General features: G+C 35.4%; 1 protein-coding gene across 1 annotated transcript in view; it reads left to right on the top strand.

The window, feature by feature from the left end:
• The window catches only part of sau (Golgi phosphoprotein 3 homolog sauron), a 61473-nt gene that overhangs the window by 29295 nt on the left and 14607 nt on the right, over window positions 1-17571 (top strand). Inside the window, exon 3 of the mRNA XM_089102824.1 lies at window positions 4521-4770. Coding sequence (XP_088958950.1) covers window positions 4521-4770 — 250 coding nt within the window. The remainder of the gene's footprint in view (window positions 1-4520; window positions 4771-17571) is intronic.

Below are 17571 nucleotides of genomic sequence, written 5' to 3'. Positions count from 1 at the left end.
TACAACCCTTGCCCTGAAGGCTGTTGGAGATTGTCCTCCTCAAAACATATTTTCTATGTGGAAATCAACTACGCTGAACAAAATGGCTATCTCAAAATTTTGAGTGGATGCGGTATGGGAACGGATGGGTATGGGGGGGGGGCTAGATGGCCTCCACTAACTATTGACATTCCGTAAGAGCAGAATCCATTTTAATTATCAAACGAGTTTGACAGGTTTGAAGTGTCTACGATAACGCCGAAGAGAAAAACCTAAAATGCCCCAGGGCCGAAATTACAATCCTTGCCCTGAGGGTTTTGGGGGAGTGTCCTCCTCAAGAAGATATTTTCTATTTGGAAATCAACTACACTGAACAAAATGGCTATCTCAAAATTTTGATTGGATGTGTTTGGGGGAGTGATGGGCGTGGGGGGGGCTAGTTGCCCTCCAATCACTTTCGACTATTAAAAAGGGCACTAGCCCTTTGAATTTCCAATCGAATGAACCTTTTTTGAAGTTTCTACGGCAACGCCTTCTATAAAAACCTTATATGCCCCCAGGGCATAACTTACAACCCTTGCCCTGATGGTTATGGGGGAGCGTCCTCCTCAAAACATATTTTATATCTGGAAATCAACTACGCCGAACAAAATGGCTATCTTAAAATTTTGATTGGATGTGTTTGGGGGAATGATGGTCGTGGGGGGGGGGGAAGCTAGTTTTCCTCCAATCACTTTCGACTATTAAAAAGGGCACTAGCCCTTTGAATTTCCAATCGAATGAGCCTTTTTTGAAGTTTCTACGACAACGCCTTCTACAAAAACCTTATATGCCCCAGGGCACAACTTAAAACCCTTGCCCCGAGGGTTGTGGGGGAGTGTCCTCCTCAAAAAGATATTTTCTATTTGGAAATCAACTACGCTGAACGAAATGGCTATCTCAAAATTTTGAATGGCTGTGTTTGGGGGAATGATGGCCGTGGGTGGGGGGGGGCTAGTTGCCCTCCAATCACTTTGGACTATTAAAAAGGGCACTAGCCACTCCAATTTTCCACCGAATGAGCCCTTTTCAAAGTTTCTACGACATTTCCTTCGTTACGAAGTGCCCGGGTATGGAGAAGAAAAATAAAATACATTTTGCCGACATCGTTCTTTACTCAGGCAGCCCTATCGCGCTGCCTATGATTCGTTAACTAAGAATGGGGATGTATCTTAATTTCACATTTTTTAAGGTCTCATTTTAGTTTTTTTTTTACATTTTTTTATTTTTTTAATTTATATATATATATATATATATATATATATATATATATATATATATATATATATATATATATATATATATATATATATATATATATATATATATATATATATATATATATATATATATATATATATATATATATATATATATATATATATATATATATATATATATATATATATATATATATATATATATATATATATATATATATATATATATATATATATATGTATATATATATATATACATATAGTAATTGGAAGGCAACTAACACCCCTTCCACGCCCACCATTTCCAAAAACACATCCAATCAAAATTTTGAGATAGCCAGTTTGATCCACGCAGTTAAAGATCAGGAAATTATATCTTTGAGCAGGACACTCCCCCCACAGTCTTCAGGGCAAGGGTTATAAGTTATGCCCTGGGGGAATATAAGGTTTTTATAGCCATTTTGTTCAGTGTTGTGGATCTCCAGCTAGAAATTATGTTTTTGAGGAGGACACTCCCCCACATCCCTCAGGGCAAGGGTTGTAAGTTATGCCATGGGGGGATATAAGGTTTTTATAGAACGCGTCGTCGTATATATATATATATATATATATATATATATATATATATATATATATATATATATATATATATATATATATATATATATATATATATATATATATATATATATATATATATATATATATATATATATGTATATATATATATATATGTGTGTGTCTGTGTACATATGTACAATGAGGCATGCTTTTCTGTGTAAAACCTGACTTGCTCATTCATGTATTATTCATTAATACAATCTTTGCTCTGAAGTATAGCTTCCGAGTTAGCAAGCTAATTCGGATGAGGAAGAAAAAGCAAAGTTTTGCAACAAAAACATAGGTTACAATAGTCATCTCCTTTCTCCTCAAGAGATCGAGTTGTTCTATATTTAAGATTGAAAACATGAGCTTTCTTGCTTAATATTGATCCATTCTGTTGCGGGATGCACAATTCTCCTGTGTGTGGTAAATGCGTCTCAGCAGATGAAACCATATAGCACGTCTTGTTTGATTGTCAGCCCTGTTGCGAATAAAGTATTGCCCAAAGAGTATTTGCTCCAATTTATAATCTCTGTGTCGTTTAATGCAATTCAGAATTTACCCCCCCCCCCCCCCTCCCCTCATGAGAACAAAATTCTTCCAAAGTATCAGTTGACATACGAAAAAAAAAATTGAATCTATTAGTTCCTCCATGTTGCTTTAAGTATGTGGAACCAGAGTTGCCTACTGTATAAGACCCAGTGATGTAGCCAGATCAACAAAGAAGTGCTAGATCCTGATCTTGGTGTTTATGGACCTCTTACCTCATCAACAAAAAGAAGACGTTTAATGACTAATGATAAGGAAGTCCACCAAGTTTCTTGGTTATATAAAGAGGTGCTAGAACCTGCTCTTGGCGTTTATGGACCTCTTATCTAATCAACAAAACAAGAAGCAGTTTAATGACTATCGATAAGGAAGTCCACCAAGTTTCTTGGTTATATCATCCAGTGATGTATTGATGTATATATAAGAGCCAGTGATGTAGGCAGATCAATAAAGAGGTGTTAGAATCTGCTCTTGGCGTTTGTGGACCTCTTACCTTATCAACAAAAGAACAAGTTTAATGGCTATCGATACGGAAGTCCACCAAGTTTCTTGGTTATATAAAGAGGTGCTAGAACCTGCTCTTGGCGTTTATGAACCTCTTACCTCATCAACAAAACAAGAAGCAGTTTAATGACTATCGATAAGGAAGTGCACCAAGTTTCTTGGTTATATCATCCAGTGATGTATTGATGTATATATAAGAGCCAGTGATGTAGGCAGATCAATAAAGAGATGCTAGAACCTGATCTTGGTGTTTATGGACCTCTTACCTCATCAACAAAAAGAAGACATTTAATGACTAACGATAAGGAAGTCCACCAAGTTTCTTGGTTATATAAAGAGGTGCTAGAACCTGCTCTTGGTGTTTCTGAACCTCTTACCTCATCAACAAAAAGAAGAAGAAGTTTATTGATTATCGATAAGGAAGTCCACCAAGTTCCTTGGATATATCAACCAGTGATGTAGTGATGTATATATAAGAGCCAGTGATGTAGGCAGATCAATAAAGAGGTGCTAGAACCTGCTCTTGGCGTTTATGAACCTCTTACCTCATCAACAAAACAAGAAGCAGTTTAATGACTATCGATAAGGAAGTGCACCAAGTTTCTTGGTTATATCATCCAGTGATGTATTGATGTATATATAAGAGCCAGTGATGTAGGCAGATCAATAAAGAGATGCTAGAACCTGATCTTGGTGTTTATGGACCTCTTACCTCATCAACAAAAAGAAGACGTTTAATGACTAACGATAAGGAAGTCCACCAAGTTTCTTGGTTATATAAAGAGGTGCTAGAACCTGCTCTTGGCGTTTATGAACCTCTTACCTCATCAACAAAACAAGAAGCAGTTTAATGACTATCGATAAGGAAGTGCACCAAGTTTCTTGGTTATATCATCCAGTGATGTATTGATGTATATATAAGAGCCAGTGATGTAGGCAGATCAATAAAGAGATGCTAGAACCTGATCTTGGTGTTTATGGACCTCTTACCTCATCAACAAAAAGAAGACGTTTAATGACTAACGATAAGGAAGTCCACCAAGTTTCTTGGTTATATAAAGAGGTGCTAGAACCTGCTCTTGGTGTTTATGAACCTCTTACCTCATCAACAAAAAGAAGAAGAAGTTTATTGACTATCGATAAGGAAGTCCACCAAGTTCTTTGGGTATATCACCCAGTGATGTAGTGATGTAAATATAAGAGCCAGTGATGTAGGCAGATCAATAAATAGGTGCTAGAACCTGCTCTTGGCGTTTGTAGACCTCTTACCTTATCAACAAAAAGAAGAAGTTTAATGACTGGCTATAAGGAAGTCCACCAAGTTTCTTGGTTATATCGTATTCTTGTCTTTCACTGATGTGAGCTGTATTGAGCGTTAATGTTGATTTTTGTGTATGTGCTGACGCATCTGTGTTTTTTCCTGGTGGAAGTTTTCTTTTCTTTCTTTTATACTCCTTTTTTGCACTTTGTGCAAAGGTTTTAAAAAAGTGTTATTATAGTTAGGCGGGAGGGGCATGTTAAGTTTGTGTGAAACTAAAGCTTTGTCTTTGTCCTATGGGGTGGGGGTGAGTGTGCTGCTAATTATAATTTCTGGCTAAGCTTAAATTTATTTAATATTTTTTTTAGGGATATACGAGCTTTTGGAACGATTCAATATCAAGTGGTCTTCGAGGGTGTATTCTTATCGAATTATCTTTGAGAGGCCGGATTGAACTGGAAAAATGTGGACCCGGCAGAAGGAAGAGTCTTTTGTCGCGGCGGATTGTGATAAGGAATGATGCACAAACTGGTGATGTTTTATTAGATGAAGCACTTAAGCACATGAAAGAAACAGATCCGCCTGAGACAGTTCAAAGCTGGATTGAATATCTGAGTGGTAGGTATCTTTCTCTTCTTCTTCTTTTTAGGATTAAAGCTTAGTATTCAGCATGGATATGGGAGTCGATAAATTTTGAATGCTGGCTGAAACTCCTAAAATTCTAGGATATTAGGTTCTGAGTCTGCTTTCTAGAATCTTAGATCCTAATTTCCCTCCTAAATTGTATATCCCAGATTTGAACTCTTTAATTTTTAATGTTAGTCTGAGAAACTAGCAATATCTAGACTTCGACTCCTAAGCTTACTTGGGTACACTCAACACTTACTCCGATGGTTTGATTTCTAACAATATTAGCTCCTATAGAAGTAAAATAGTACCGGCCCCAAGTGCATACTCCTAATGTTTAGGCGAACGGCTTTGTGACAAGAAGACCTTGGCGAGGGTGTTTCCAGAAATTCGGTATGAGGCGAGAAGAAATAATGGAAAATTTTGGAAATACAGTTTTTTACGGTTTTCTTCGTATAAGAAATGTGAAATTCTATCGCAATTAAATTCTTTTAAATATTAGAAACAGTTTAAGCCCGCTTATCAACGCCTTTCATCTTTATGATGAACTACGCACTTTGGTTTACTTTTGGTAGCAAATGGTCTGGTATTGATTGGTCCTTGACTAGTATTTCAGATGAGAAATATCTGTTAAGTGCCAAATAATGATGTTAATATTTTTCCACATTAGCAGTCTTTAATTTGATTCTTTTTTAATCATTAGCTAAACGCCAACTTTACAGCTAAAGAGCTTGAACCTGATTATTGATATGTTTCATTTGACTCTATGTGTGCAAACGATCCACTAGTCTTTTTTTCAGGAAGACTGAGTCTTTTAATAGTGACTATGAAATTTCAAGCGATTTCCGATGGTTTCTTGCAGAAAGTAGGTTTAGCCTGGATGTTCCTTACGACTCTAAAAATCTGTTTTATCTTTCCCCTTGCCTCAAGCTTCTTGACAAATAAATTTCAAGCAGATTGGAATACTTCCATACCAAGGTCGAAGAAGTGGTGTACACATTGGCTCAAGGTAATTCTCATGCAAGTTTTATGCCGATCGAAGCAACAACAGCTTGCTTACCTTCTGCTGAAAAGTTGGTGCTGAGGATGGTGTTGGAGGGGCCGGGCTTCCGCTTTTATCTCAGAACGTACGTGTTGAAAATCTAGCCATGTTTCTAGTTCCAACAAGCTGCAACATGTTTACCTTTGAGCTAAAATATGGTCGTGGGTGGGGAAGGGAGCTGGAGCACTGGCTTACTCTCTTTCTTCAATCATACAGATTAAAAATATTTGTTTTATTCTGATTCATAAAGGTGCTACCTGCTTATCTTCTTCTTGAGTTATGATTAGAGAAAGGGGGTGGGGATAGGCCCCCTCTAGTCCATCAATTATGGTGGTTGGAAATCATTGCTTGATTCCAGCTGGAACAAGACGGATAATGTCTAGCTTTTGCTTGAAAGTTGTCGGTTTTATGAGGACCTCTGGGCTGGGGGGACCACTGGCTCACTTTGATTTTCCTAACGCGCTGAAAAAAATGTTTCCGAATTTCCTGTTTAAAGAAGGTACAACATCTCCACCTTTCTGATGCTTGCCACGTCAATCTGCAGACTATTGCTCATTTTTGCACTCAGTTAGGACTGAAGTCGTTTTCACTCAACTTCATCACATTTTTTAGCTTGGACTTCGATCATTTTGAAGTCCAGAGTGGGTTTAAAGTCTCGGCTTGGATTGTTTCAAACAAATTGCAAAGTCATATTTTTTTCAACTTTGAAGCCATGTAGCTAAGGAGTCAGTAGAGGTGCCACTTTCAGTCTTTTACTGATGTTGTTTCTTTTCTGTTGTATATGAAATGATACCCACATTAGGGTTGTCAAGCTTTTTTGGCTACGATTCAAAATCAACCAAAATGCGAATATTAAAGGAGTGTAATGGTCGGTTACAGTTTCATTTTCAAACAGTCTTTTATGAATGCGATTTAACCAACTGCAATGCTAATTACTTCAGTGGATGCCAAATCAGTTTTGATCTAATAGTCAATATTTTCGGTCATATTCTTCAACGTGACATTGGCCACACATCTTGAAATTCCCTCATTTTGACTGACGAATTCAGACGATTCGAACTGGATTTATTAGGAGTTTCAGAAACTCATATCCCAGGGGTAGGAAGCATGAAATTAGGTGATATAGAATTTGTTCACTCAGGCAGGAAGGATGGGGTACATACACAGGGAGTAGGGATCATGATGAATAAGGGATCTGCTAAGCCTTGTATAGGCTGTGAAAGTATCAATAATAGAATACTAATTGCTCATTTTATGAATAAAAACTTCAGGCTATCAGTTATAGTAGTATACGCCACTGTAGAACCGACTGACGGAGATACTAGTGACTCAGATGAATTTTACTTACAGTTACAGGAGCAAATTGACAAGGTCCCAGGTAGAAATATGATGTTATTACTGGGAGATTTTAACGCCCAGGTTGGTAGAAATAAGGATAGATGGTATCCCAGCTTAGGTAAATTTGGTGTAGGAAAAGAAAACAGTAATGGATACAGACTTTTGCAATTTTGTAGGTATAACAATCTAGTTATAACCAGTACGGTGTTTGGTCATAAAATGTCCAATAAGTTAACATGATATTCACGTGATGGTAAGACAGCTAACCTTATTGATTATGTTATGGTAAACCAAAGACTGGCAGGATCAATACAAGATACTTGGGTATATAGGAGTGCTGTTATTGATGTTAAAAGTAAAGATCACCATCTAGTAGTATCAAGGGTTAATTTCAAGCTGAAATATCGGAAGGGTAATTACCGGCCGGGAAGTTATGATGTTAGTAGACTCCAGGATGAGAATTTGAGAGAAACGTTCCAGGAACAGTTGAATACTAAACTTGAGAGTTTAAATTTGATAATATGGAAGAGGTTTGTAATTATTTTAGAAAAACAATTTGTGAACTTGCTAAGGGGTCTTAGGAAAGAAAGCTAGAACTGCTGCTAATAATATATGTGAAAAAGCTTTATGTTTGATAAAAAGAAGAAAGGACTTGTACAAGAATTATTTGAGTTATAGATCGTATGAAAACAAAAGAAATGTAAAGAAAGTGGAGAAAGCATTGAAATATGAACTAAGGAGGTGTGAGGTGGAGGCCATGGATAAAATTGCCGAGGATTTAGAAGATGCAGCTAGACGGCATAATAGTAAAATATTGTACTGGCAGGTTAACAAATTGAGAGGTAGTAGTCAATCCGGACTTGTCCCAGCTATAGATAGGAATGTGGTGGAAATTAGCGATAAGTAAAAATCTATAGCTAGATGGGAAGAACATTTTGAGAATTTGCTTAACCGATATAGAGTTACATGAAAATATATAGAGGACGAAGAAGGAGTTGGTGAGGCAATGGATTTAACTAAAGATTCGGTTTGTGAGGAAAAATTAGCAGCAATATTAAAATGAATAAAGAATGGTAAGGCCCCAGATGCTGACTGGAGGGTAATTGAGTTTCTTGAATATGATGGCTCGAAGGTCAGAAATAAGTTATTGAAGATTATGAATATTATTTTTGAAAAGGGGAAGTACCTAACGATTTTAGGAAAACCTAAATTAAGCAACTTTATAAGAAAGGTGATAAAAGTGAGTGTAGTAGTTATCGAGGCACTAGTCAGGTCTCTTTAGGTAGTAAATTACTTATTAATATGATACTTTTTAGACTGAGAAATGATATAGACAAATTTTTAAGAGAAGAACAGTGAGGTTTTAGAAAAGGTAGAGGATGTGTTGACCAAATTTTCACTCTTAGGCTAGTAATTGAGAAGTGCCTGAGTTTTCAAACACCTTTGGTCCTCACTTTTATAGATTATGAGCAAGCGTTCGATTCTGTTGATAGAAGAGCTTTAGTAAAGGTTTTATCCTTGTATGGTATACCAGACCAATACATTAAAGTGATTAGTGCTATGTACGAGAATAACACTGCTGCAGTTAAGGTAGGAAATGAGGTTAGTGGCTGGTTTTGTATTAAATAAGGAGTTAAGCAGGGTTGTGTTCTATCCCCCTTATATGGTTTATTTTGATGGACTTTGTTTTAAGGAGCACAGGAAAGGCAATGGGAGACCACGGAATCAAATGGGGAGGAAAAAGTCTCCTGGACTGGGATTATGCTGATGATTTAAGCATCCTAGGTGAAAGTTTGAGCAAAATGAATGAAGTTTTAGAGGTTTTGCGAGTTCAGGATGCTAGTATTGGTTTGAAAACTAATGTTAAGAAGACTAAGTCACTAAGGCTAAAAATAAGTGAAGTAGAAAAGGTGACGTTGAGTAATGAGCAGATTGATCAGGTGAGAAGATTCACTTACCTTGGTAGTGTTATTAGTAAGGATGGTGGGAGCAGTGAAGATGTTAAAAATTGAATAGCCAAGGCTCAGGGTGTTTTTTCACAGTTAAAAAAAGTTTGGAAGAATAGGAAGATAAGTCTACGGACTATGAATAAAATCTTAGAAGCCACAGGGATGACAGTGGTTAAAAATGGCTCTGAAGCATGGGCGCTCAGAAGAGCGGATGAAGATTTGCTAGATGTTTTCCAGAGAAATTGCTTAAGGATTGTTCTGGGTACCCGGCTGACTGACCGTATTTCAAACAATAGGCTATACGAAAAATGTGGTTCAATACCGCTTTCTAGGTCTATAATGAAAGAAAGGTTGAGGTGGTTAGGGCATGTTGTGCGGATGAAGGATGACAGATTGCCGAAGATTGTTCTTTCGGCCAACCATCTAGGGCTAAACGGAAAGCAGGTCGTCCCCGTCTGGGGTGGGAGGACGTCATAAAGAAAGATTTAAAGGAAATGAGAACTTCGCGGGCGGGTGTAAAAAGGGAGGCTTTGAATAGATTGGGGTGGAGGAGGAGCGTGCGTAGCTTTGTTGGCCTCAGGCGGCTTGGTGCTGCGGTGAGTTGTTAGTAGTAGTAGTAGTAACTGCTTCACTATCCTTGTCCTGCTCAACATGATCCACAACTGAAAGAAGAACACTCCCCTAACAATGGTAAAATTTGTTCAGAGAATGTTACTGTATTCTGCTTATTATCATTACCACAACTTTGCCATCGAACTAGAATATTATTCTTAGTAATTATTTCCCATTTTCTGTTGGCTATCTTCTTTTTTGGGAACTTTCTTTTAAAAGGGCTATCTCAAAATTTTGGTTCGATACAATAGGGGGGGGGGGGCTATTAGGGAAAGGGCTCATAATGTGGTTTATTGTCTCTCCGGTTACTTTCCTCTTTTAAAAAGGCACTAAAAGTTTCCTCACCGAATGAGTCCCCTTCCAAGTTTTCACGGCCACTGTTTTTTTCTTCTTTTTTTTTTTCGAGAAACATTCCAGGAAAGCTTTTAAGGATCCGTCTTCAAACGAGACGTTGGCTACCAACTAGAATTCAGCTGATGACGCCGGTGTATCCTGGTCGTTTTTTTCTAATAAATTTTACCATCTTCTGTTAGAACATAGCCTTTATATTGTCGCATGGTCCAGAGTAATTAAACACATCAATGCTAATGGGTTAAATTTTTTTTAACTAACTTTTTATAATAGAATATAGAACGAAGCTGAAGCCTTTTAACGAATAAAAGTTATTGTTTCAAAGTCTGTCCGACACATAAAACTATCTTATCTCAAATAAGCTAACTCATGATATTTCCCTGTATATGTAGAATTTTGAAAAACTAGCCCTTTTAAAGCGCTCTTTACAGTAGAGAAATAAAGCATTTTAAGATTTATATGACTTAATTTTACAAAATTTCTATATTATCCTTTAGTAGAGAGAAGGTGTCCGAGTAGGTCCACTATCTTCAGATTTTCGTATTATTTCTTAAGATTATACGTCCTATAAGCAAGTATAACTGGATTTCAGCAGTTTATATAATGGTTTATTAATTTTTATTTCGAGTAATACTCAAGTGCGTTTCCGCTCTTTAAAATTTACATTATTAATAATACTACTGGTGTTGCCAACGAGTTGCCTTATAAACCAACCTGTCATTTTTATATGCTACCCAATGACTTTGGTTCTGAAATATTTAATTTTTTTTTGCTTGAGTTTCTTAGAGAATTTGAAATGTATGCTCGAAGCTGTTGATATCATGGCGGTAAAAACTAATTTTGTTCGTTTTATAACTTTTTTTTAATATAGACAATAAACCTGACAGAAAAGGATTTTCATCTAACATAAACGATGATGCAAAAATTACGTCAACGTGAGTTTTTGTTAAAATAAGACATTCTCTTGAACTTCCCCCTATCTACGAGAATTTACAAATTTCTGGGATAAAACACCCTATGATTTGTCATTTTCCCTTAACCTGATATCTTCTGATTTTCCCAAAATTTCGAATGAATTTTTTTTTTGACCCGAATTGATCTGCTTTGTCATGACCCTGAAATAACCCCATAAATCTGTTGATAAAAAGAAATCTAGAATCTAGAAATATCTAAAATCTAGGAGGAACCAAAATTTTATGACAAGTATAGAGAGAGAAGTTTGCGAGTTGTCCAATATAATAACGAAACTCAGAATCCCCTAAGTATTTCCATGTAGATCCACTATTTGTACGAAGCACAGTATTGAATACAGCTACATGAACATTACATCTACATCATTTCATCATTCAACACAGTATTGAATATACATCAACCTTCTCAAAATATTTCCAACATTATTCAAACACGATTATATACTACATTTAACTACAGGATGTATAAACTACATTTATACAGTATTTGCAAAAAGCACAATGGAGTGTATTCAGACGGCGAGCTCTATAGCAAGCGCTTAGAGTAGCCGAGTCTCGTTATTGATGGTGAAGCCTAAAGCACTTGGAATATTTTGAGTAGCTTCGGCATGGTTAACTACAGTTGAAAATCAGACCCCCAATGAAGGCCAGAAAGCGGAATGACAGGTTTTGGCTAGGTATCTGACACGTTAGGTGAACAATTTGTGGTGACAACGAATAGGTTGCAGCTTGGGCTGCAACCCTCGTGACACTCATAGCTGGAAGCAGTCGTAAAAAGTGTCAATAATTACATAACTTGGTCGTTTTTGTCGTGAAAAAAAAAAAAAAAACAAGAAAGGAAGGTTTTTTCGGATTATAATTTGTTGAGCACTCCAAAGTCCGGAATATTTCCCCTTTGTTCATACCCAGAAAAGGATAACCTCAGGGTAATGGAGGTTTTTTACATCAATGTTTTACTTTCCCTTTAGTATCTCAATTGGCAAGTTTATTGAAGTATTGCATAAATCCCATCATAGCCTAACGATTAAGAGTGGGGTTTTATCAACCTTCTAATCAGTATTGAATGCATTTTGAAGCATTTTATCTCCTATGTCAACAGACAATCTCAATATCTATGTAATGAGACTGTTTATTTTAGATAGTAATACTTGCGTGATAGCCTGCTTGACTCATTGTTTTGTCTTTCAATCTAAATACTTTTTAATATACATATGTGTAAAAAAAAAGTCACCCACTGACAGGGAAAGAAAAAAAAACTGATGGTATTTTTTCTTTCAGTATTATTTTTAATGCCCCAAAAATAGTTCAGGTCTATCTTATTTTAAGCTGGTCAAGCTTAATCATTTGACTTTTTTGTTTGATTTTTTTGTTACGTGATACAGGTGGTTAGATTAGTAACCATTAAGGCTAGCTTGATATTAAGAAGATGACTATATGGCATCATTTCTCTCCGTCATCCCATTCATAACTTCACACAGGGGTTGAGACAAGGGTTTTCTAATGGCATGCCCTTACAAAACCTATCTAGGTGCATGCCCCTTAGCATGTCATTGTTTTTCTTGTGTTTTTTTTTATGCCTGAAAAAAAGGAGTGCTCTCAAGAAAGAAGAGAGAGAAAAAATCTAAGGGCATGAATAAGTGAAAGGGGAAATTTTTTTTAGTCCAAAATCAATTATTCCATGCTTTCTTTACTGGAATTAATTAAAAAAAGACTTTTTTCACAAAATAAGTTTTTCAAAGAAAAGTAAAGAACTCCATTAAACAAAAAATAAGCAAATATAAAATCCAATAATCTACCAAATATGAAACAACCGCAAATCAGCATCGATAAATAAATGAAACCCAAAACAAACAGAAATTACAATAAATAACCAAGTCGAACTCAAAACGAGCAGAAATTAACAAAAGTTGGGTTCAAAACCCCTATGCCTTTCCAAGGCCAGAACATAATTTGTACTTTACTGGAAAAATATAAATGTTTTTACTTTTATAACTTTAATAAATTAAATAATATTAACATTTTGATTACTAAATATCAGTATATGTATATTAAAGTGACAATTCACATTCATTTGTATTTTTTTTTCATTGACATTCATTTGTATTTCTATCTGGAAATCAACTACGCTGAACAAAATAGATATCTCAAAATTTTGATTGGTTGTGTTTTGGTAATTGGTGGGCGTGGATGGGGTTTTAGTTGCCTTCCAATCACTTTCGAATATTAAAAAGGGCACAAGCGACTCCAATATCCAATCGAATGAGCCCTTTGTGAGGGATTGGGCCCTCACAAGATTTTGTGCCATTGGGCCCTCACAAGTTTCTAAGACAATTTCTTCGATACGAAGTGCCCTGGTCTAAAAAAAAAAAAAAAAAAGAAAAAAAAAATATTGTGCCAACATCGTTCTTTACTTAGGCAGCGCGATTGCACTGCCTATGATAATATTTATATAAAAATTTGGCACTTTTTTTATCTTCTTTGAAAAGGCTTCCGATTGCCGATCACATTTTCCAAGAAGATATCAGAGTCAACGTAATAGTACTGTCTATCTTGGTAAACACTGTTGCGTCTCTCATGTTTTTTTTTCTCTATGGGTCATCGTCGAGAACAGATGGTCGTACATACGTACATTTGATCATATTCTGAGTTCTAGGGCCTTTTTTTCAGTATCAAAAGTGGTCAGAGGGCCCACCCACATCCTTTCAGCGCTCCTTATCGCCCTGTAGTCCCACAGGTACTCCATCAAAATTTTGCGACAGTCATTTTAATTAGTTCTAGGGAAAAGGGCCTTAACCTATGCAATTTGCCAATATAAAACAAACACTAGATAAATACATTTTAATATTGAATGTAGAATTACGGTTCTACATTCCCGATGCCGCCATAACATCCTTTGCGGACGACACAGCTATAACGATTGCTGGAAAGGCTTTGAATGAGCTTGTTTCAAAAGCAAATAAAGTGCTACATAACCTACATGTTTTTACTAGTTTTAGTTGTTTAGCAGTGAAGGCGAGTAAAACTAATTACATGATTTTTAGTGGTACTGGAGTTATTGATAATGTTTTTGGTTTAGTTAATTTTAATGGTACGGAGACTAAGCAGATATTTAATACAGTGTATCTTGGTTTTGGTTTTCAGATTGATTGTATTTTGATTAAAAAAAAACATAGTGAAATTGTATCGGTAAAAGTAGCGTGGGTTTTAGGGCTGATTTGTAGATTTATACATGTTTTTCCTGTTTCAGTTTAAAATTTTTTAAATAATTCACTTATTCATCCATATATTGTATATGGTTGTTCTGTGCGAGCTAGTAATTTTGTTGTAAATTTTAAACGGATACAAATTGTGCAGAATAAAGCGCTGCGCCTGCTCGGTGATTTTGAAAAATGTGAACGTACAATGGATTTTTATCGCCATTTTAATATTGTAAATGTTGGGCCGTTGAGAGATTATCAGACCGGTATTTTCGTGTATCAGTGTTTAAATAAACTAGCACCTAATTATTTTTGTGATGTTTTATCATCAAATTCTGCGTACCATTCTTATGATTCAAGGAACTCGGCGGACCTAGTACATGAGAGACGACATACTGTTAGGTCTAGTTTTGTATTTAGGCATGTGGGTGTTTCGGTTTGGAACAGTCTTCCGGAAAGCGTGTCTTGTGTGAGTATTGGTTCGTGGTTCCCACGAGGTTTATTTTTTATTTATTTATAAAATTGAATTTTTTTTCTTTTTTTTTTCCAATATATATGCATTAAGTGAATAAAATATTGAGTCCTGCCACAAACAAATCTGTATAGATTTTCACGTGGTAGGTCTGTTTTTTTTGAATATTGGTCTTATAATTAAAAAAGAATTTCTCTCTCTCAATAGAAAGATGTGCAGGGTCACCTTGTTGAAATCAGAGTCATAAAAACACTTCTTATCTTTATAATTGAGTAGCCTAAAGTGAGGCCCTGGAGCCCATGCTCCTTTTGACAGCCTTGCCCGCCAATTTGTTCACTGGGTAACCATATTTTAGGATTTATAAACACGCTGATTGTAGATTTTTCTTTTCCTAATATTTATTTTTCTTTCTTTTCATCAAAAATGGTGTGTTAGAGCTTCTGCGCATATTGGTGAAAAATATGAGGTCAATTGTTCAATATAGATGTCCCAAATTAAAACTCGTAAAACACATGTTTCGCAAGTGGTGGACATATCGTACCGAACTGGAACCTGAGTCGCGCAAGGGTTCTTATTCTGCACACTAGAGGACCATTAGTAGGATCCTTGAACCTGTTCTCCCTGTAACAATTCACTTCTGACTTCCTAAATATAGAAATGTTGTTTCCTTTTCGTCCCACAATTATTTAAGATTTTTCTGGGAATACCTCTTGATGTTTAATTATGCATCGTCAAAAATCACTACCCTGGGGTTTTGCAATCAGAACCCTATTGCACTCCCTGGTTGAAGGGCCATGAAACAGAGATCAGCGCCATGGGTTTGGGCTTTGAAATCTAGTGCTGTTTCTTAACCTTTTTGTTGAAAGTCACTAAGATCGCTTTATTTCGCAAAATGTTTTTACAAACTGTACGTAATTGTCGGCTATACTCAGTTATAAAAAGAGCGAGGGTCCGTTTTGTGCCTGGTTGTCTATATCCAGGATTGAGCTACTCTTTTGGTTCAACTGTCCAAAATTAATGCAAACTATTTAGTTATTTTGCTCTTTCTCAGTTAAAATCCCGGAAAATTTACTAAATTTATATTCGGGAAACACAGGCCTCTTGGGGGGGGGGGGCCTTTTGCTTTTAGTATTATTGCATAAACTGAATTTTTTTCTGAAAGTGTATTTGAATTGAAAAATATTTTAAATTAATTAATAAGTATTTAAGTGACTTGTGTTTATTGCGGGGATTCATTTTTGGCTTATTTATATGTGAATATGATGATGTTGTATGCGTGCATTTGCTTTTGCTTCGTTTGATTTTGTTCTTATTTTGTTCATCTTATGTTCCGTCTGTTTCAAGTGCTAGTAGGTGGATATTTAATTTAATAAATAAATAAATTATGATAATAGACAACTTAAGCACAAAAAGGACTTGGGGAAAAATTATCTATCTTTAATTACTTTTCTGCAATGTTGACAAACCCAGCTCGCATGACGAAAATTATACATGGGGAATTTGCTTCAATGGAGAAGATAAGCGTAACCAGGGGGATTTTGACAGTTTCTTTTGCACATTTAAGATACAGATAAACAAAAATCTTTGATGACAAATTTACTTCTGTTGCTATAAAATTCCTCCGTGGTAAAATCCTAGAGAAGTCCAACTATCCAAATAAAATCGTAACATACTCTTTGAAGTCTTTATGATTTTCATTTAAAACATGAGGCAAATTTTTGTTAAATTACTAGGGACAAGACCAAATTAATCAAGAGACTGGAGGAGTGGAATTTTCTTCCCAATTTTTTCCAAGAGAATCTAAATACCACCTTGGAATCCCTTAGGCTCCAGTTGGATCGAAATTTGAATACATTATTACTACAAAGTGTCTGATTCGACAGAAATATTGTAGATCTATAACAACAACAGCAAAAACAGAAAAAAAAGTCAAAAAATTAACACCATTGTAGATCTATTGTAGATCTATAACAACAACAACAAAAACAGAAAAAAAACGTCCAAAAATTAACACCATTGTAGATCTATAACAACAACAGAAAAAACAGAAAAAAAACGTCAAAAAATTAACACCATTGTAGATCTATTGTAGATCTATAACAACAACAGCAAAAACATAAAAAAAACGTCCAAAAATTAACACCATTGTAGATCTATAACAACAACAGCAAAAACAGAAAAAAAACGTCAAAAAATTAACACCATTGTAGATCTATTGTAGATCTATAACAACAACAACAAAAACAGAACAAAAAAAACGTCCAAAAATTAACACCATTGTAGATCTATTGTAGATCTATAACAACAACAGCAAAAACAGAAAAAAAACGTCAAAAAATTAACACCATTGTTGATCTATTGTTGATCTATAACAACAACAGCAAAAACGTCCAAAAATTAACACCATTGTAGATCTATTGCAGCAAAAACAGAAAAAAAACGTCCAAAAATTAAAACCATTGTAGATCTATTGTAGATCTATAACAACAACAGCAAAAACAAAAAAAAAACATAGAAAAATTAACACCATTTTATCAATTTAAATAAAATTGAATCAAATGTCATTATATTTGATAATGAATCTTCAAGTTTAATTGTAATCAAAAGGACAAAGTTGAGACGAAAATAAGTTTCCTTAAAAAAAAAAAAAAATATATTGATCGTCACACATGCCTCTGTTAGGAAATTGTTGTTTGTTGTTGCTGTTTTTTTGTGGGAACTGGAAAGTATTTTGATTTTTCAAATTTCACTGTTAAAAAAAACTGTTGAAAATACACATCATTTTCAGTAAAGTGGGAATGGTACTATAACCTTTGGGGGAGGGGTGGGGCTGAGAGAATCGGCATCCCGTCTCTTATTT

Source organism: Artemia sp. Qi Xiang Cuo, chromosome 16 (assembly GCF_049724085.1).
Source record: "Artemia sp. Qi Xiang Cuo chromosome 16, ASM4972408v1, whole genome shotgun sequence".
NCBI lineage: Eukaryota > Metazoa > Arthropoda > Branchiopoda > Anostraca > Artemiidae > Artemia > Artemia sp. Qi Xiang Cuo.
Note: the sequence above shows the minus strand (reverse complement) of the source record. Positions and strands in the feature narration are given on the sequence as shown.